This window comes from Vipera berus (assembly GCF_964194415.1).
Source record: "Vipera berus genome assembly, chromosome: Z".
NCBI classification, from domain to species: Eukaryota; Metazoa; Chordata; class Lepidosauria; order Squamata; family Viperidae; genus Vipera; species Vipera berus.
The window spans coordinates 107543693-107564643 of record NC_138205.1 but is presented as its reverse complement, the minus strand read 5'-3'; the positions used below and the strand labels follow the sequence as shown (position 1 = coordinate 107564643).

The 20951-nt window shown below is 38.6% G+C and overlaps 1 protein-coding gene across 2 annotated transcripts in view; it reads right to left on the bottom strand.

Annotated features, from left to right (window-relative positions):
- Positions 1-233: 233 nt before the first annotated feature.
- Positions 234-20951, bottom strand: part of TRDMT1 (tRNA aspartic acid methyltransferase 1) — a 30117-nt gene continuing 9399 nt past the window's right edge. Inside the window, exons 2-11 of one of the 2 annotated variants that reach the window (XM_081346358.1) lie at positions 14270-14379; positions 13043-13119; positions 12246-12317; positions 10170-10235; positions 9346-9415; positions 8131-8214; positions 6383-6726; positions 4759-4816; positions 2531-2660; positions 234-514 (exon numbers count right to left, since the gene is read on the bottom strand). In XM_081346358.1, coding sequence (XP_081202484.1) covers positions 402-514; positions 2531-2660; positions 4759-4816; positions 6383-6726; positions 8131-8214; positions 9346-9415; positions 10170-10235; positions 12246-12317; positions 13043-13119; positions 14270-14379 — 1124 coding nt within the window. In that variant the 3' untranslated portion in view covers positions 234-401. The remainder of the gene's footprint in view (positions 515-2530; positions 2661-4758; positions 4817-6382; positions 6727-8130; positions 8215-9345; positions 9416-10169; positions 10236-12245; positions 12318-13042; positions 13120-14269; positions 14380-20951) is intronic. The other variant, XM_081346359.1, reaches the window with a different exon arrangement.

The window sequence follows — 20951 nt, the reverse complement described above, 5'->3', positions numbered from 1 at the left end:
AGTTGAGGACTACCAGTACTTCATCACTTTTTTGTTGTTTTTTTGGGGGGTCATCACGTTTTTGACACCTTGCTAGGCGACTGGTGGTACTCGGTTGTTGCCATATCCTAAAAGTGGTACAATGGGTGAAAAGGTTGAAAAACCCTGAACTAAACAATTCCTATTTTTTCATAAATTCAGGATCCAATAATCATAAATTAAAATACTAACACAAGACTTTCAGTAAAACCCTCTATTTTCACAAATAGTAAAACAAACATATATTTGACAATTATTTATTTTATAAACAAAGATGAGCATCCACACAAATATACCATGGTAATAAGATTCAATCCTCTTCCAGGGAAGAAATCCATTCTGATGTAGTATATTGTTTCCAGAAAGTTCACTTGAACAATTCATCACTTAGTGATAGGTTCAACGAGAAATGAAATTAATTTAGCAACCACAAACACGCTGAGACTGTTTCCAAGTAGACGGTAACACTGCTTTATGGTAATGTTTTCAGGAAAATCTAAAACATTTTTTTAAAAAAGAGAGAAAACTTATTTTTTTCAGCCATAATTCCAAAGGTAAAATGGTTATTGCTATTATTTTGACACTGAAAACCTATAAAGGCTTAGTCATAAATAGACTGATAACTTCAATGACTTATATTCTAAGGCTAGTGAGTACAGAACTGCAGTCCTCTTTGACTTGATAGCAAGATAACTGAACTCAACATAAATTACTTCTGAGTGGACCTATTCCGTCTTAGCAGAAAGCAACAAAACCTTGGCTTGGAAACTAAGAAGAGCTAGTCTGCTTAATGCTTGATGGGAGACCACCTGGATTATAGACTGGACTGGAAAACCAACCAACCAACAAATCCAAACACACTACTACAGAAGAAGGCAAAGACAACCTCCTGTACTGTTGCCAAGAAAACTGCATTGTTGTTTTTATATAGACACCAGACACTAAGCTTGAGTTGGGAATATTTTGAGTTTTTCAAACAGATACAGAACTGGCAAACATTCTGTTTCTTGGTATTCTCTATAACTTATAACATTATCAGAAATGTGGAAGAATCCTTCAACTGAAATAATTGCCTGGGGTTTGGTTTTGTTCTTTTTTTTAATAATTCCTGGTATTTAACTGCCAACACAAACAGTATCTGAACCATGAAATATGGATTACTCCGATCAAGCATGATTATTTCATGATATTTTCAGCGTTATTCTTTGGCATGGTAAAGTGTGGTTCTTTTAAGAAGTTTGCTATTTTAGGGAACATCTTGTCTTTCTTGCTTTTCACTACTATTTAGCAAAGATTTTTCCCCCCTCATTTAAAGTGTTTTTCCTCCTGGTTACATTCATGTCCACTGAACTGTGGAGAAATTGGATTCCAGCATGACCTCAGTACTAAATGGTATGCTCTACAAAATCTGTCACTTGGAAAAGGGAAAAATCTGTCTCAAGCTTGTATGTCAACATCTTTTCTATTCTGACCCAGCCATTATCCAATTTAATGCCTTCCTGATGTATCTGACCATTATCTGTATAATGCTCTGCTTGCATGCAGCCAGGCATATTTTAAGTGCACCAGGTTGAAGAAAGCTAAGCTAGCCTTGGGGACAAAACATTAGCAGTAGAAGCATTTTCTGAATAATCTGATGTCATCTTTCTAAAAGCTAGTCACAGATGCACAGACATCGTAATTGAACATAACAATGTTATTTCAGCAGCCTTAGAAGACTGATTTTATTAATGAAAATAAGACAAGTAGAATAATATATGACTTCCTCTCCTCTATATGATTCTTTCACATATAAAAAGAACCAAAACACAGAGAGCACGTGAACCACTATGTGCATTTTATAATGTACTACAAATACAGAATTTAAAATCTTTGGTCCCATAGAAGAAATGTATTATATTCAAAGTTCATGAGGACAAACAACTTAAAATAAACTCAAAAAGTGTTTTGCCTGCTGAAGAATATATAACCTACGATATGCACTATAACCTACCACTTGCCTATACACCAAAATTTTTGATTCCAGAATACTACCAAAATTGGGTTCAGTTTTCCACAAGCAGAACTTGGATTTATAAAAAAAATCATGAGTTTTAAATGATGACATAAAAATTTATTGTTTTCCACTTTTTCTGTACACATTTCCAGTAGGTAGTAAATTGCAATGCCTAGAAATTGCCAATGATTGTCATATATTACATCTTTCAAGCTAAAAATTGTTAGCAGCATGGAAGAAACAAACAATTCTGTTACTGCAAGAGAATGTGAGGTATGTGAAAAACAAATTTGTGAATGAAAGAAAAATTATTTCTCTGCTTGGTTACAATTTTGCAGTTCAGCTTATTTGTAGTGGCCTATTTTTCTTGGAATTTTGGTTGCAATTTCACAGGTAGTCTTATATGCAGATTAATTTACATATGAGTATATAGTAAGCATTTTCATTTGAGTTTCTGGTGTGTACACATTTCTAAATATTACTTAGGTTTGTATTTAAGAAATACCAAACACATACCAAATTTAGGGGGAAATCCATGCAGATTTGCTATTTCTCTTGGAGTAAAATACCGCAGTTGAAGCATTGATAGATTCTTAAGCTTTTCATCCTCAGACAAATCATCAAAAGATTTAAATACGGATTCAAGCTGTAGAAAAGGTTTTGGGAAATTGTTCATGATGTATGACTAAAGTATAACATTCTTATTTTCATGCACTATTTCATCATCCATCAACATGATTTGCAATGCTCCATAATCCTAGCAGAGCTGAGCTGGAACACTCTGTCTAAGTCAGAGATATCTGCAGGACCTGATGCTTTTGATAGATGGAAGCAGCTCCAAGCCACAAACACCACCCATAACATCAACATGCATGCACACAAGAGATACAGCTTGAGGACCTGTGGCCTGGTGGCCCTTTGCCCATTTCACTTATCGGTGGTCCCCTCTGATCTGGTTCCTTATGACTTTAGGGTATGACAAAAGCAAAGACAAATGAATTGAAAGCCAGCTGCCCAATACAAGCACCAACAAAATAAGACTATCTGCATTTTTCTTAATATGGGAAGGATGAAGTAAAAAATGCCTTTCTTCTTATGCTAAGTTACTGATAAATGATGCTGCGAAATGTAATCACATGACATTCGGAGAGGGGCAGGTTGTCCATTTTCGATTTATACTTTTTATTCATTGTAGATTTGGTTTTCACTGCAATCTTTAACTTATGCGTCTATTTAATTCTATTAATAAATGCAAATTTATTCCTTAAATACAAAGTTGGCTTTTATTTATCATCTTAGTGATTCGTGCACATTAATATGCAAATGCAGTTTTCTTTATTGGTTCTGTTTTCACTTCATTTGTTTTGATTTGAAATTTTTTTTAAAAAAAAATACTACATTTGTAGATAGTTTCTTATTGAATCTGTACTATTAACTTTAAAAGATATGTTTTACACTGATATCATGGGAATAAAAATTTTCAGAAAAATTTGATGAGTGGTATGCAAATCTGAGAAAATGAATTTTTTTTTTGCAAATACGAATTTCTTTGTACAATCAATTTCTATTAACCATTTTTTTCTTTCTCACTCAAAATCAGTACTAGTTTTATAGGTATTCCTTAGATTATAATATCAATTGGGACCAGAACTGCCATTTCTACACAACAGATATAAAGCACTACATTGCTAACTGACAGCAATTCCAGCAGGCCCAGCTGCCATTATCAAGTGAAGATTGTGTGGATTGTTAACTGAGGACCTCATTTTCAGCTCAAAGTGAGGATACTATGTTCCTGCTGCAATTAAAATTTTTCAGGCCAAGTTGCTAGCACAGCTTCTTTAACGGGAATTAATATTCTGCTTAGATCTCACTTCAATGTTGCAATCATGAGTGCAGAGATCATGTGATTATGGGGAAGAACGTGACTGCCAGAACCTTTAAGACGAGTCATAAAACCCCTTTGTTTAGTGCCATCACAAGTTTGAACAGTTGCTAAATGAGTGATTACGATCTGAAGACTATATACATTTTTTCACAAATCTGAATGATTTTGAAATATTTTGAACCACTTATAATTATTCCATAGAATATTATATATAATTAAATATATTAATTCAAAGAGCAAATAACATACCTAAGTTTAAGTGCATGTCTTCAGGCAACCTGTATTCGGTTTAATATGATTTTATTTTATTTTTATTTATTTATTTAGATTTATATACTGCCCTTTCCCGAAGGACTCAGGGCGGTTTACAGGGCATTTAAAAGAAAATCAATACAAACGTTAAAACAAATTTAAAAAGATTAAATAAAACCCTGAGAAAAATAAAAAACCCAGTTAAAATTAAAATTAAAAAATTCTCAGCCTGGGCCAGAGAGCTCGAAGAGCCAGGTCTTCAGGTCCCGGCGGAATGAACAGAGGTCGGGGGCAGTCCTAAGCTCCGCAGGCAGCTGGTTCCACAGGGCAGGTGCACCCACTGAGAAGGCCCTACCCCTGGGTGTTACCCGCCGGCAATCTTTAACCGGCGGCACCCTGAGAAGACCCTCCCTGTGGGAGCGCACTGGACGAAGGGAGCTTGATGCTGGCAGCAGGTGTTCCCTCAAATATCCTGGACCCTCGCCATTTAGGGCCTTACTTTTTTCTTGCTGGTAGCTTTACTTCTATCTTTTTTTAAATTAACTAAAGCAGAGAAACTGCATTATAAAATTAAACCATGAATATATAAAGGGTTCCACTGTACCTGAATTTCTTCTGCCATCTGTAACACTGAACCAGTTCCTTCTACATAGTGTCCATACCTTTAAATCAATTAAGAGTTATACATTACAACTCTTGTGAGATTTGCACCATTGATGAGTAGAGAGGTTGTGTTTGCAAATGGCTTATAAAAGCATCTAATGGTACCGAACACCAATTTAATAAAAGTAGCCAGGGAATGCAAGTTCAGCCAGTTTGGTCATAAATAAAATCAATAATGTGGAAGAAGTGATTTGTGCCTTCCAAGCCCACAAATGTATTGAACATTAAAGCCATCAGGCTTTCTTTGAGTGACTCAAAGGTTATTGTGGTACATTTTTGTAAGCTGTCGAAGCATGGGGGGGGAAAAAGACTGCTTTAATGAACAGCAGAATCATGATGTGTTCTTGCAAAGCCAAAACACTTCTTGCAAATCATTTTCCAGATGTACACAGTGCTAATGTATACAATGCTGGGCTCAGTGATATTTGAGACAGAAGCACTAAAAATAATGGTATCCCTTTTCTGGAGCCACTGTGGTTTGTTTTTTTTGGCATAAACACATTTATGCAGCAGTTTCTTGCAGGCTGTTATTTATTGTTAATTACAGGACAAGCAGAACCTGAGAAACAGTTATCAAGCAAACAGAACCAAACATACCCCTATAAAAAAATAAAAGCTGGCATGGGAGAGAGAGATGAATTGTAGCTAGAGACAAATACCGATTCCAGTAAAGGAGACATAGAAAGCTAGGCAAATTTAAATTACTGTTTTATACAATCAAAGGCTGAACGAAAGAGAAAGAAAAAAAGGAGTAGGATCTCTAAATAACAGAGCCTGCACCTTTCCCCTGCACTGCACACTTTCTGAGGACAGAAACTGCAGGTAACATGCACTTCATATTACAAGATTGACTTGGAATACAAAAATAATATTACTTTTTTAAAAAAGGATCCAAAGTCATCCTGTGTATTTGGCATAGTAATGAAAAGTTGCCTGAAGGTCTAACACTGTAATGGAAGCAGATCTCTTTTGCTCAATTGTTTAGTAGTTGCAATCCCCTGCAAAGCACTTTACAAAATTCACTGGCAAATCTCCAAGGCTAAACAATCTTTAAACCACACACAATAATTCAGACCACTAGAAGTAGCTCCCTCTTGCTCCCCATGGATGAATCTTTGACAAAGCGAGCAGCAAGACATTGTAATTCAGAAAGGGATTCCTTCCCTCTACTATGATGCTATCTGGTCTTCTTCTGGGCATCTGGAGAACATGAGTGGAAAGAAGCCAATTCTCATTTCCCACCCTTTCCTGGTTCAGTTCCCCACCCTTACTTCATTGTCCTAAACACTATAATGAAATGAAACAACAGATATCTTTACCAATAGCTACTAGCAAGTCTTTCCTTTTATGAAACATAGATGATTCCTTGGAAAGATCATTAAATATGGCAATCTTATCTGTGAATCTTCTTCTGGGTATATCTTTTAAATGATTGGGATAAATTAATATAGGAGAACTATGCTTTGGCTTATTGGCTAAGTTTTTTTAAAAAAAGATGTGAAGAAAACATTTTTATTCTGAAAACTAGACCAAATGAATAAACAGGTTCATTCACATGAACTTACCCTTTTGTGAAACATGTAGATCTTCTGCAAGTGGGTTTGACAATATCTAATAGGAGAGCATAACGTAGCAGGGACTTCAATGGTAAGAAGTACTGACTCAGCTCTTCTCTATCATCTTGGAGAAAACCTTTGAGCATCTGTAAAGACAGATTGTTGTCCCATTGCTGTTTTCTTTCCAATTCTGTCTCTGTTTCAAGTTTATACAGAAACTCCCCCTTTCCATTAGCATCAAGACAAGAACTGAGGTCTTTCCTAAGTCCTTGAGAACCAGTTTCAGCCACAGCTGCAGCATCTTTATATGTCTTTGAATTCTTTCTTTCCTGGCTTGGGAAATCAGTCAAAATCTGTTTGAAGAAAAATGAGCAACAAATTAGAAAGTATTATATTCACAAACATTCAAAGGAAATTTCAAATTTTATTTTAACAAGGATGACAACATATGCAGATCAGGTTCATGCATGGAACTAAACTTCATTTGGTTTGGGTTTACTGTATTTTGTGCACCAAGGACTGTGGTTGCAAGCCATAACACACTGCTTAGAGCAATGTGTGAACTTAGCAAACTCTACTTTATTCAATATAACAAATGAAATGCATTTCAGTGTCATATATTAAATCAGTCAGTATGTATAAGGTTATTGAGTAAGAACCCTTTTCTAAGATTATCAGTTATCAAATATTTTCAAAGAAATTAAATTTTATTTTATAAACCAACTTTTCTCATCCAGTATCCTCCAGCTATATTAGCAAACACCGTTTTGGGCAAGCAGTATATGGAATCTAACAGTGAAGCTGGTCATCATGTAAAGGATGCCTAATGTGATATTGGTTAATCACCTGAATTGATGAATTATTTACAAATATTAAATTGGTACCCTTGTTCCCTGACAACATGAACCAACCTTGAATTTGTCTTAGCTTCTATTTGTTTTTCAGGTATTTAATTAAACGTTGTTCATATGCACACATGATGTGCAAATTTCATTCAAAATATTTACATACAATATTCACCAAGTAGTGCAGAAGTCTAACATTTATAGTCTAATAATAAAGTCCAGTAATTATAGAGAAACTCTTTGTTGTTTCCTACTTGAGCAGGGAGCTGGACTAGAAGACCTCCAAGGTCCCATTCGTCTCTATTCTGATTATTATTATTAGTGTACTGAATGGGTATTCTTCATTCATGTGGTAAAGAGTCCAAAATTGGGTTTGTGGGTGATTTTGAACAATGTTTCAATGTGCCCTTAACAACTAAATTTGGTTGCTCCATGAAAGCAGTTTCAAGTTCTTTTCTGCAAAAAAATAAAATAACAAAATCCTTCCAAGTGCCTTTTAACAAGAGATTCCTACAGAAAAAACAGTTCATGCATTCATATCAAGTTAAACAGCAATTTAGTACAACAAAATGAACAGGAACAAGCCATTGGGAACCTCAAGTTTGCATGCTATACTCTTTAATCATTTCTTCTTGCAGGGATTTCTGGAAATTGCAGTTCTAACATAACTAAAAAGCACCATGCTTGACTATACTTTTTTGATAGGTTGTATTTGACAGGTACCATATTAAAGCAGGCTGCACGACACTAGCCATCTTCAAGATGCAAAGTTCTTCCATTCCTTTAAACAGCTTAGGATAATTCAACAACATATGTCTGGAGCATTCTTAAATTTCCATTCACAGATGACTGTAAGTTTGAGATTATTGCAACCAGTAGATTTTGTGTTTAATGATGAAAAGGTAGTCTCACCTTTCCAGGTGCTAGGAAAGAAAAGGGCTCTGAATGGAGTCTTGCAATCAAAAAGTACCTCAGTCTTGAATTTGGAATCCCAATCTGTAATTAAAGAACTCAGTAAGTCACAATGGTTTCTGTGATCAGCACAGTGGTTGCATTATCAAAATTCCAGGCCTTACAATAACAAAATGGTAGAGCTGGCTTTAATATTCACCGTGGAAGTTCATCACACCAATCACTATTTCCACACTTGTGAAATATATTTCAGATTAAATTCAGAAAAAAACCAACACAGGCATCCTGTGGGCTTAATGCCCTCTTTCCTGCTTGAAAATCCCTAGTTCATTTCTCCACTTGACTGTTAGCAGTGAAGAAAAACATCATTCAGGAACAAGATGGCTGGAGGGGAAAAAATAAATGCTTCCCTCTCCTTCCATGGACTCTGAAGAAGACTGCATTTTTAGCAATCACAACAGAAAAGCAGTAATCTGCATCACAATAAAGGAAAGAGAGAGCAAAACTTCCCTGGTTTTCTTGGGAATATGTGGTGAATAAGTCCTTGCATCTGAAAGGACAGGTTCATGTATATGCATAAGTCCAAATCCACTATTTTAAAGGTTCTTTGATTTCCCTTAACTCAATCATCCCTTTCTTTCTCACCACAAATTGGATGAATCCTTTTTCTCCTGGCCCATCCTGCCTCCCCTCCTCCTTTCTATTTCTCTTTCTCTAACACACAAATACCTTTCCCTTCTTCCTCACAAAACAGAGAAGGATTTTAGTCTGAGGCACAACAGCCATTTCATTATATAAACAAAGCTGGATCATGTTGTCTTAATCTGTTGACAATTATCTGCCACTCTAGTTGAAATAGGGACAACTTCAAATCCTTCCATCATTATATTTCTGAGTCCCAATATCCTGAGTCCCAATATGATAACCACATATATCTAATTTGCGGATCTTATATTTTAGATTTCAACTCTAACCAGTATGGTCAATGAGGAAGAATTCAGAATTTGTCTCTGTTGCTCTTCTACTCCAAGAAATGTTTCTGTATCAACATCTCTACAAGATGAGAATTCCATTTTGATGACATAATCCAGGAACAAACTCTGGTAGAAATAATTTGGGGCTGAGAAACAATATGTAAAGATCAGCACCTCTACAAAGTAAGTGAATCAACAGAAAAATTTTGAACTGAACAATTTTAACAATGACATTACTCACACAAGTTGGGGACAACAGAAATTCTTGATATATAAATCCACACTTTTTTAGTGTTCGTATAAGTTCATCCCTGGCAATATGACAATAAAACAAAACCATGAATTCCACTGTTATGAATGAATATCCAATGTTATCTAAATACAATTTTTTTCACTACTGTTATACTGATTGGATTCAGATACTGTAATTAATTAATACCTTTACAATAAGAGATAGTCATCTTGGTTCATAAAACAATCATGAACTACAACGACTGACATCCCGACAGCACTAAGCTAAAAACAACAACCATGAAGCGTGAATTCAGCTTAGTTACTTGGGCTGGGCGGTGTACAACCTTCATGAAAATTAGCTGCCCATCCTATTTATCCTGAAATAAAGAACTTTTGTCTGTATTTCAGTATCTGTAGAAAAAGGAGAGCAAGGAACAGATCGAATCTCTGCAGCTTTTCCTCATACGGCTAAGCAGAAGTTAATGTTTTAATTTGAACATAAGATCTCTTGCCTTCTTAAAATAAAAAGCTAGGATGCCCTCAAATTTTACAATAGAAATATTAATTCTAATATATAAATATATAATATATAAATATAGCTACACTATCACTGCATCTCATCTAAAACAGTTTAATCTTGCAGCGTCAATTCTATGAATTAGGATTTTTTATTATTTTTAAATACAATAAGGTATTATATGTTAATCTCCATGTTCCAAGAATTGGCAATGTTACACTTTTTCCAATCTGAAAATACCCATTGTATAATTTTATTAGTTCCTTACTCTTTTGCCAACAAAAAATTGGCATTAATGTTTAATTCCAATATACCTGGCAGAAGATGTTTCAAAACCTTTGACATTTTCTAAAAGTAAGTATTTTGGCAGCCTTGTAAGCCTGTAAAACAATTTGTTTAAACTTTAGTTATAAATATGAACAATTGGAACAAAAAAAATCATGCTTAGTTACTTTTTATCTTACCCCCAGATTGCATCTCATTATTTCAGTTAAAAACAGAAAGAAAATTTACTGGCAACAGGTTAAATAAATCAGTCAGAAATGTTTTAACTTTTATCCCACTAGAAGACAAGAATTGAAGAAGGCCAATTAAAGAGTCTCAAAATTTAGGAGCCTTAAGACTAAAACTGCTGTTTCACTGGGGCATATGGTCAAGAAAGATTAAATGCATTTTTAAAATTCCAGATAACGCAATACAATTAACTAGACTGTTCCAGGCATAGAAAAACAAAAACAAAAAATGTTTATTTTGTCATTTCCTTAATCATATATCTGAGTTTGTGAAAAAGAAATATATAATTAAATAGGCAGCATGTTAAGTGTTTTAACATAGTCATTTCATTTGTAGAATACAGATTTGACAATGTTGGGTATTTTTGAAATTAAAAAACCCTTTTCAATGAAGTGATTTTCTTCAAAGCATGGAAATATAGTGGAGATTAATAAAACACCCTGAGAGATAGATTAGAGTGGGCACTCATGCATCTCTATGACTTTGGAACAGACTAGATTCACAATGATGGCAAAGTTTTTGGCTCAACATGTCAGGAAAAAACTAACTTGACTCTGCTAGTGTGTCATACACACAAAGAGAGAGAGAGAGAGAGATAGAGAGAGAGAGAGAAGAGAAACAATTCATAACAAAGTCACTTGGCTAGTGATATGGGTGGCACAATAAACAAACAAATAAATAAAAAATATTTTTCAATTTGTCTGTCTCTCAGGAAAAAAAAACTATTCAAGGCAGTTTTGGGTTGCACAAGGCCTAGAAACGTTGAAAAATGCCTTTGCATAGCCTCGTAGCCTCCAAAAAGAGCAGAAAACATGTCCCATTCTCATGTGCATTTTGGAAGTTCTAAGAGAACATGTGAGGGCAGAGAATTCCAGAGATCATGTGAGAACACACCACATTCTTAAGTCCGGAATCTCCAAAAGACTCTTTGCAGTCCCCCCAAATCACACAAGACCTTCTCCTACTCTTTGGAGGCTACAGAAGCTACATAAGAATGTGGTGTGCTTTCGCCTGGCCTCTGATCCTTCTGGAAATTGGGCAAGAGTTCATGCTCTCACACAGCCTTTGGAAGCTCTAAAAAACATGCAAGGATGTTTTTGCAACATTTTCAGAGACTCCTTAGGCCACACAAGAACAACTTCCAGAGGGTCCAAAGGTTATACAGGAATACACCACATTCTAGTCTGGCTTCTAGGCACATCACCCAAAATCACATGGCATGTCACTCACCGAACTAGAATCTAGGACAATCCAACGTCATGTATATATCATGCTGGTTATCAAGCATATTATATACAGTAGGATGTTATATATCAAGATCTAACTACCAATATGCTAATATACTACTGGTAGTATAGCAATATACTATACTACCAATATACTATATTTGATAATTTATTGTAACAATAAATTGAATGTCTATAAAAGAAATACAATAGACTATGATAGAAAACAACACTTTCCAATCTCTGCCAATCTTGCTCATAGGTACCAAAAAAGACCAGACAAATAGGAATCATATGCTGCATTGGCAAATCAGGTCAAATTCACATGCCATATGCTATTTTCAAAAAAGAAGAGATGATGGCTGCACCTATACAGGCTCACTACAAAACTGTGTTTCCTAAAACATGATAATTGTATGGTATCATTTCTCATGTTCAACATTTCATCAGAAATACAAGTTTTACATTCTTTTTAACATGTTTTCTTAGGCAACTCTGTAACAATATAAATCTATGATCTGCCTGATCCATAAAATTATACAAATCTACAGCTCACTGTGGAAAGTGGTATAGTCTTTAAAATATAGACATAATGATATCAGGAATCTTACCCAGTAATGTTAGAGGAGAAGAGTTGCCATGAATACTTACTTTGGAAGAATATCTAGAATATAGAGAAAACTTTTGCTCCTAGGGTCAGAAATATCACCTTGTCGACCAATTCTGTGGATAAAAGTTAAAGAAGAAAAACTAAAAAGCCAGTGTGTTTAACGTCTGTGCACAAAATGGGAAGAATTTATAATTCTGATTCTAAAAACAGTATTTTCTTACATCAACTATTTGAGCTGAATCAGAATTCGTGTGTCTAGTTGCATATATGCTAAGAATCTTTAGCTCAAACTGTGATGATTGTTAGATGAGAATTAGTTCAGTAGCCAGAGGGCTGCAACACTAACACTCTTTCAATAAGCAGGCATATACATAGAATGAAGGCTACTGCTAAGCTTGTAAGCCGCCCTGAGTCTTCGGAGAAGGGCGGGATATAAATGGAATTAAAAAAAAAATACAAAAGGCTCTAGTGAGTGGAAATGAAAACCCATGCAGTGTAGAAATGAAGGCTATCATGATGTTCCATTAAATGCAAATATGTTACATAAAAATATTTTTACTGCAAAATAGTCATTTTGCTTTGGCCTTTTAGCTGGAAGATTTTTTCATTAACCAGAACACCAATATGTGAGTTTAACATAACTAGAATAAAAGAGCCAATTTTAGCACAGCACACTAGGAGAAGAGAGACCAGAGACAGGCACTGAAACAGCTTGGTGCGTTTGGGCCAGCATCTGGCCTAGGACTTTGCCTCAGTTTATGTTGAAAAATTGAGAAAATACCCCAAAAGAAAATAATGGCAAACCACTTCCATAATGTTGCCAAGAAACCACAGATACCTTGTAAAGGGCTGACAAGGAGGACTCATCAAAATCATATCAAAAGATAAGCTGTTGAGTTCTTTCAGTGTTATTCCCTAAAAAAAAGAAGAAATAATTGAAACATTTCCCATTATATGTAGGATACTCTTGGGCTTGCAGAGAGAGAAGGAAATGGGACTATTTCAACTTATTTTCTTACCTCCTTCTTATAACAAGCTGCAAGGTAAACTTTAAGAACTTATATTTGAGTCATTATCTTTCCCCTTATTCCTCGGCCTTTTGTACTTACATAAACTGCTTTAGCGACATTTTTTGCTCATTATTCTTATTTTACCTATCATGTTGCCTATTCTATTATAATATTTTATGATTTAATATTTTCAGTTTAGTGATATAAAAATATGAGTGATTAATTATTCAAAAGATGAACCAAGGCAAAGAATGGGAAAGAAACATATATGAGTCTGAACCTTGTTTCAGTAGACAGGATTGTTCCTGAATCACTATAGTTGCCAAAATGCATTGATATGGCCTTTTTCAATAAATCCTTATCTCTAGTTTTTGAATGCCTTAACAGCTTGCCTAAATGAATAATTCCTGCCTGTGGAGTGAACCTTTTAGGTGTGTTGCATTATCAACTCCTACAATCTGCTTTGGCTTGCTTAATCAGGCTTTCTGGAGTGAACCTAAAGTGGCTAGGGTCATGCAACATGCTAGGCTATAATTCATAATTAGTTTTTATTCAGTACATTAAGCCAAATTTGGAGGTTCCACGATTCCCTAAATAATAACTGAATTTGTCCCCATGAAGTAAAACAAGTGATTTGCTACTTATTTTTAGTTATGAAACTTTAAACTATCTGCAAGGCAGGCATTCTCAAATGCTGTAGTTTCAAAAATTGAAAACCCCCCAAAACAAACTCATTGACTTTGGCAGTATGACCAGGTTTACAGAAAAACTCTGACCCTCCCACCCCTATTAAATTGCTACTGATGCCCCAGGGAGTTGCAACCCTGAGAGCCTGTGTTAAGCCATCAACAAGCAAATCACGTTTTAGCACAGCCTGCTCTGTGAAACCAGACATTTGTTTTAACTGGGACAGTAGTGTGAGTTTTCTTCATCCTCATTTACAAAGCCAGAGAAATAAAATAAAATTTTGGGGGGAAAACAAATTACTTTCTTATTCAGCAGACAGTGAGGTTTAATCAAAATATAAACAGATTCCAAACAGTTGCATCAATTACCTCAATTGTTTTTGGCCACAGTGGTGTGGTAGAAAAATTGTGTGCATAAACTTCATTGGCCACTGTATTCACATCAACAGCTGCCACGACTTCTGCAGATATTCCACTTGCTACAATTCAAGGAGGGACAAACAGAATAAGAGGCATCAGTTGTAGAGCAGTGATATAAACAAACAAATAAGTTTATTTCTCAAGTACAACTGGATAATTTATATCTCAGTAAAGCTATTCTAGAAAGGGAAACAGTCACACCTTATTTATTTTGCAACTACTGAAAACTTTAACCAATCTCTTTTCATTCTCCTCCATCAACTGCCCAAGCACTTGAGCATCAAGGTTTTCAAAGTCATGGAAGCAATTGCAGGTTGAAGTTTAATTTCTACTTATTCTTTTGAAACCACTGGGTCTCCATGGAATTTGTTTCTCTTTATCAACTGGTTCCAAAAAGTTAGTGAGGTTGGAGTGTGAGATCATTTTTCTGGCTGACTGCTTCTGCTTTTCTCCAAACTCATCATCCTGCTTCAATTCAAGAATGCTTCTTTGGGCCTTTGTGTTTTAGCCTTAATTTTAAAGCAATATAATGGAATTGATGATCAAGAGGGAAAGAGAAAAACAATTCCTTTAGAATATAAAATGACAATTTCCTTCACTTAGAGCAGAGGTGTCAAACTGGTGGCCCATGGGTCAGATGCATCCCGTGCGGGCCACACCCACCCCAGCTCCACAAAGGCAAAAAAAAAGTCACAATACATGTCATGTGACACAATCGAGTTTGATACCCGTGACTTACAGACATGCATGCCTATGGACAAACTATTTATTTATTTTATTTATTTATTTGTTTTATATACCGCCCTTCTCCCGGAGGACTCAGGGCGGTGTACAGAGCAAAGTAAGTATACAATAAAGCAATAATAAAACAAATAAAACCCCAAATCTATCAGGCCAGGCCAGCTTGCTGGAATAGATAGGTTTTTAAGTCACGCCGGAAGGTGCGAAGGTCGGGGGCCATCCGGATTTCGGCTGGCAAGCAGTTCCAAAGGATTGGCGCACCCACCGAGAATGCTCTCCCCCTGGGGGTCACCAGCCGGCATTCTCTGACCGGTGGCACCCTGAGGAGGCCCTCTCTGTGGGAGCGCACAGGACGGAGGGGTGTTGACGCTGGCAGTAGGTGTTCCCGTAGATAATCTGGACCCATGCCATGTAGGGCTTTGTATGTCATCACTAGCACCTTGAATTTCACTCGGAAGGCAACTGGAAGCCAGTGCAGCTCACGGAGGAGAGGTGTAATATGGGAGTATCGGGAAGCCCCCAAAAGTGTTCGTGCAGCTGCACTCTGTACCAGCTGAAGCTTCCGAGTGGTTCTCAAGGGCAGCCCCATGTAAAGAGCGTTGCAGTAGTCAAGACGAGAGGTCACAAGTGCATGGGTGACTGTACGCAAGGCATCCAGGTCCAGATAGGGTCGTAGCTGGCGCACCAGACGAACCTGAGTGAAAGCCCCCCTAGTCACAGCTCCTATGTGATCTTCTAAGGAGAGCTGTGAATCTAGGAGGACACCCAGGTTGCGAGCCCTATCTACGGGGGGCAATAACTCGCCCCCAATATTAAGGGATGGAATACTCTGAATATCCTGACATGCCGGTATGTACAGCCATTCAGTCTTGTCCGGGTTGAGTTGAAGCCTGTTCCTCCCCATCCATTCCCGGACCGCTTCCAGGCAACGGGACATCACGTCGAGGGCATCACTGATGTGATTATTATATTACTGTCGATAAGAAAGACAAACAAATCTGGATAGTGGATGTGGCAGTGCTTGGAGACAGCAGAACAGACGAGAAAGAACTGGAGAAGATAACAAAATACAAAGACCTACAAATAGAGATAGAAAGACTGTGGCAAAGGCAAGCAAGGGTAGTACCAATAGTAATAGGTGCCTTGGGTTCAATCCCAAAACTGGAGCACCACTTAAACACCATTGGCATTGACAAATTCGCCAAAGGCAAAAGGCAGCCTTACTAGGAACTGCTTCCATCCTGCGATGATATCTGTAATACCATCAAACATCCACATCTGCCTATCCTAGATCCTTGGTAAGGACTCGATAGGTAGACAAAAATGCCAAATCAAGTCTGAACATCTGGCTGACTGTGTGATGATCAATAATAACAACAATAATAATAATGTTGGAAGGGACCTTGGAGGTCATCTAGACCAACCCCCTGCTCAGGCAGGAAACCCTATACCATTTTAGACAAATGGCTGTGAGTCTCTTCTTAAAAACCTCCAGTGTTGGAGCATTCACCGCTTCTGGAGGTTGTTCCACTGGTTGTTCCACTGGTTAATTGTTCTAACTGTCAGGAAGTTTCTCCTTAGTTCTAGGTTGCTTCTCTCTTTGATTAGTTTCCATCCATTGCTTCTTGTCCTGCCTTCAGGTGCTTTGGAGAATAGCTTGACTCCCTCTTCTCTGTGGCAGCCCCTGAGATATTGAAACACTGCTATCATGTTCCCCCTCGTCCTTCTCTTCATTAAACTAGACATACCTAATTCAGCAAGCATTCCTTATATGTTTTTAGCCTCCAGTCCCCTAATCATCTTTGCTGCTGTTCTCTATACTCTTTCTAGAGTCTTGACATCTTTTTACATCATGATGACCAAAACTGGATGCAGTATTCCAAATGTGGCCTTACCAAGTCATTGTACTGTAAAGTGATATTAATATTTCATGTGATCTTGATTCTATCCCTCTGTTAATGCAGCCTAGAATTGTGTTGGCTTTTTTTCGGCAGCTGCAGCACACTGCTGGCTCATATTGAAGTGATTGTCCACTAGGACTCTGAAATCCCTGTCACAGTTACTACTATTGAGCAAGGTACCACCTATACTACAGTATACCTGTACATTTGGGTTTTCTTGCCTAAATGTAGAACCTTACTTTTTCAGCATTGAGCTTCATTTTGTTAGATAGCGTCCAGTGTTCAAGTCTGTCCAGATCCTCCTGTATCTTAAGCCTGTCTTCTGGAGTGTTGGCTATTCCTGCCAGCATGTCCGGTCAGCCAGCTATGAATCCATCTGATACTGTCTAACCCACATTTTTCTATCTTATCAAGTAGTAAGTTGTGATCTACTTTATCAAATGCCTTCCTGAAGTCCAAGTAAATTATATTCACAGGGGTCCACAAATTTTGTCACTTGGTCAAAGAATGCAATAAGATTTGTCTGGCATGATCTGTTTTTGACAAACCCATGTTGGCTTTTAGTAATGACTTTGTTTGCCTCTAGGTGCTCGCTGATTCATTGTTTGATTATCTTTTCCAGAATCTTCCCAGGTATTTAGGTCAGGCTGATAGGTCAGTAATTTCCTGGATCCATGTTTTTTCCCTTTTTGAAGATGGGAACTACATCACCTCTTTTCCAGTCATCTGGTAGTTCCCCAGTGCTCCAGGATCTTTGAAAAATATAGTTCAGTGGTTCTGAGATCACATCTGCCAGTTCCTTGAGAACCTGGTCATTTGAACTCGTCTACACTGGACAAGTGCTCACTTACCATTTTTTTGCCTATCTTAACTTGTGTTTCTATTCTGTTTTTTATGGCACTGTTTTTGATAGGTTGGACTCTTTTTTCCCTTTGTGTAAAGACAGATGCAAAAAATGAGTTAAATAGTTCTGCTTTCTCCCTGTTGCTTGTCACCTTCTTGTCACTTTCCCCCACTAATGGACCAATCATTTCCTTCACTTTTTTTTCCATGTTGAAAGAAGCTTTTTTTTGTATTTTTGACTTTTGTTGCAAGCCTTAGTTCAGAGAATTTCCTCACTTCATCTTTGCAGGCTCGGGCTATTTGATGATATTCTGCCTTAGTTATGTACCCCTTTCCACTTTTTATACTTGTCCTTTTTATTTTTCAATTTATCAGAGTTCTTTAAGCAGCCATGCTGGTTTCTTTTGAGAGCTGTTATTTTTCTTCTTTGTTGGTATTGTGCTAGACTGGGCTTTTATTATATCACTTTTCAAAATTTCCCAAGCTTCTTGAGTTGTTTTCTCCTTGAGGATTCTCATCCATGGAATCCTTCCCAAGCCCTAAGTTTATTGAAATTAGCTCTCTTAAAGTCCAAGACTCTAGTCTGACTATGTTCTATTGCTTGTGCTTCCATAATGTTGAATTCCACTATTGCATGATCACTTCCCCCCAAGGTTCCTGTGGCTTCAACACCTTCTATCATTTCATCTCTGTTAGTGAGGATTAGATCCAATATGGCTAATCCCCTAGTTCCCTTCTCTACTTTTTGGGAGACAAAGTTGTCTGCTAGGTTTGTCAGGAATCTGTTTGATCTTCCACTTGGTGAAGTTTGTCTCCCAGTTGATGTCAGGGTAATTAAAGTCCCCCATTACTATTGTGATGTGCTTCCTACATACCTTAGTTAGCTGACTAGCAAAAAGTTCATCTATTTCCTCTGTTTTGTTGGGCGGCTTATAGTATACACCTATGGCAATGTCATTTTCCCCCCTTTTATATTGACCCAAATGAATTCAAGACAGTTTTCTCATTGTTGCGCTCTATTTCTGTAGAGATGTTATTTCTTATATAGAGAGCAAAACTCCACCTTGTTATATATTCACATGTTTAATAACGTTAACATTAAGAATGTACATAAACCAGCAGGGCTGAGGTAAAAGCCGCGGCAGCTTTTGACAGCTGTCAAAAGCTGCCGGACAGAACTACGCAGGCGCCCACCGTCTGACAGCTCTCGGCTGTCAGAATCACCTGGCAACAGCACGCGCTACTGATGACAGCTCCGAGCTGTCAAAACCAGCCGACTCCGATTGGCGGAAGCGAACGGCATGGGAAACCGGCTCAGCCCTGATTGGCCAAACGTTGACAGCTGCGAGTATAAATAAGAGCAATGTTCTTCTGTTGTTTGCCTGGTTCCTAATAAAGTTAAGTTTGCTTAACTTCGCTGTCCTGCCTGCTCCTTCAAAGCACTGGCAACGAGGATGGGATGCCTGCTTGCGTAGCTGAAGTCACCGCCTAAGGGGAGAAGAGATTTTTTCCCTTAGCCAGAGCTAGTCACTCGCTGAAGTCACTAACGGGAAGCCTAGCTTCCACACAATGCAAGCAGCAGCATCCACGACCGGACAGCATGACGAACCATGGCCATATTCGCGAGTTCAACACTCGCCACCCAGAATGCTGGGAATCACATCTAGGCCAGGTAGAAGGGTACCTGGTGGTAAAGAAGATAACCGACGATAGGGCTAAAGCAGCCGCCCTCCTCTGGCTCAGCGGGCCCGCCGTCTACGATGCCGCTGTGGGACTCTTCAGTCCAGAACCCATCGCAACAATCTCCTACGCAGAGCTCACTGAGGGGCTGAGCAAACACTTCATGCCCACGAAGTCAGAGCTGTTCTGGAGGGTGAATTTCGCCCGACGAGTACAACTTCCTGACGAGCCCGCTAATGACTTTATAACCCGGGTCAGACACCCTGCACGGCGGTGTCGGTTCCCCGACTTAGAGGACCGAATCCGGGACCAAATCGTCATCGGGCTTAAAGATGAGCGCCTGCGGAGGAAGCTGATCGCCAAACCCGCTCTAACGCTGGCTGAAGTGGCCATGGAAGTCATCGCCTACGAAGACAGCCACGGCGACAACCAACGTTCCCCTGATAGCGGGCCCAGTGGGTCCGTGCACCAGGAGGACGGCACCTTCAGCGGACCAGAGGACGACGACATCTCCATGGACATCGATGCCGTGCAGCGGCGGTTCGAGAAGCTCAGGCTTCAGCGCAACAGCCGAGGGGGCCCTTCCAACAACAAGAGCACTAGCTACCAGCCTAACAGAGCTAAATGTGCCAGCTGCGGCGGAAGCCACCCGAGAGCATCGTGCCGGTTCCGCAGTGCCAAGTGCCATGGATGCGGAAAAACAGGTCACCTCAAAGCCGTGTGCCGTAGCCGGAGCCGAGAAAACCTACATGAATTGGAGGTGACGTCTGCAGGTACGAACCGACCCACTCCCAGGGAAAGACAAAAGTCCAAACCCCTAGTGCAAAATGTAAAGGGAAAAGCGAGGGAGCATACGGTCCACAGCACCCTTAAGCCCAAAGTCAAGGTGGACGTTCTAATTCACAGAATCCCTTGCGAGATGGAAGTGGACTCTGGGTCCTCCGTCTCTCTCATTTCTTGGCAAACTTACAAGGACATTTGTAACCGCAGCCAGCAACAGCCTGCCTTACGTCCCACTAAACTCCGCCTAGCGGATTTTCAAAAAACGCCCATTAAGCTCCGGGGAAAGGCCTCAGTCCCAACGGAGTTTAGACAATTTAAGGGACCCCTTACTATACTAGTCACCCAGGAAAACAGGACCAGCCTGCTAGGGCTGGACTGGTTCGAGGCACTAGGGATAGCGCTGACAGGCGTCAACGCCACTCAGCTGTCAAACTTAGAATCCGTCTGCCTTCAATTCGCGGACGTTTTTGACAGCTCGCTGGGAAGATACACAGGACCCCCAGTATCGCTAAAACTGAACCCTAATGTAATGCCCATCAGAATCAAGGCTAGGAGAGTTCCCTTCGCCTTGAGAGAAAAAATAGAAAACGAACTAGATCGGCTAGTTACTTTGGGAGTTTTAGAACCAGTAGAAGGGGCCGAATGGGAAACACCCATAGTGACCCCAATCAAGCCCAATGGCC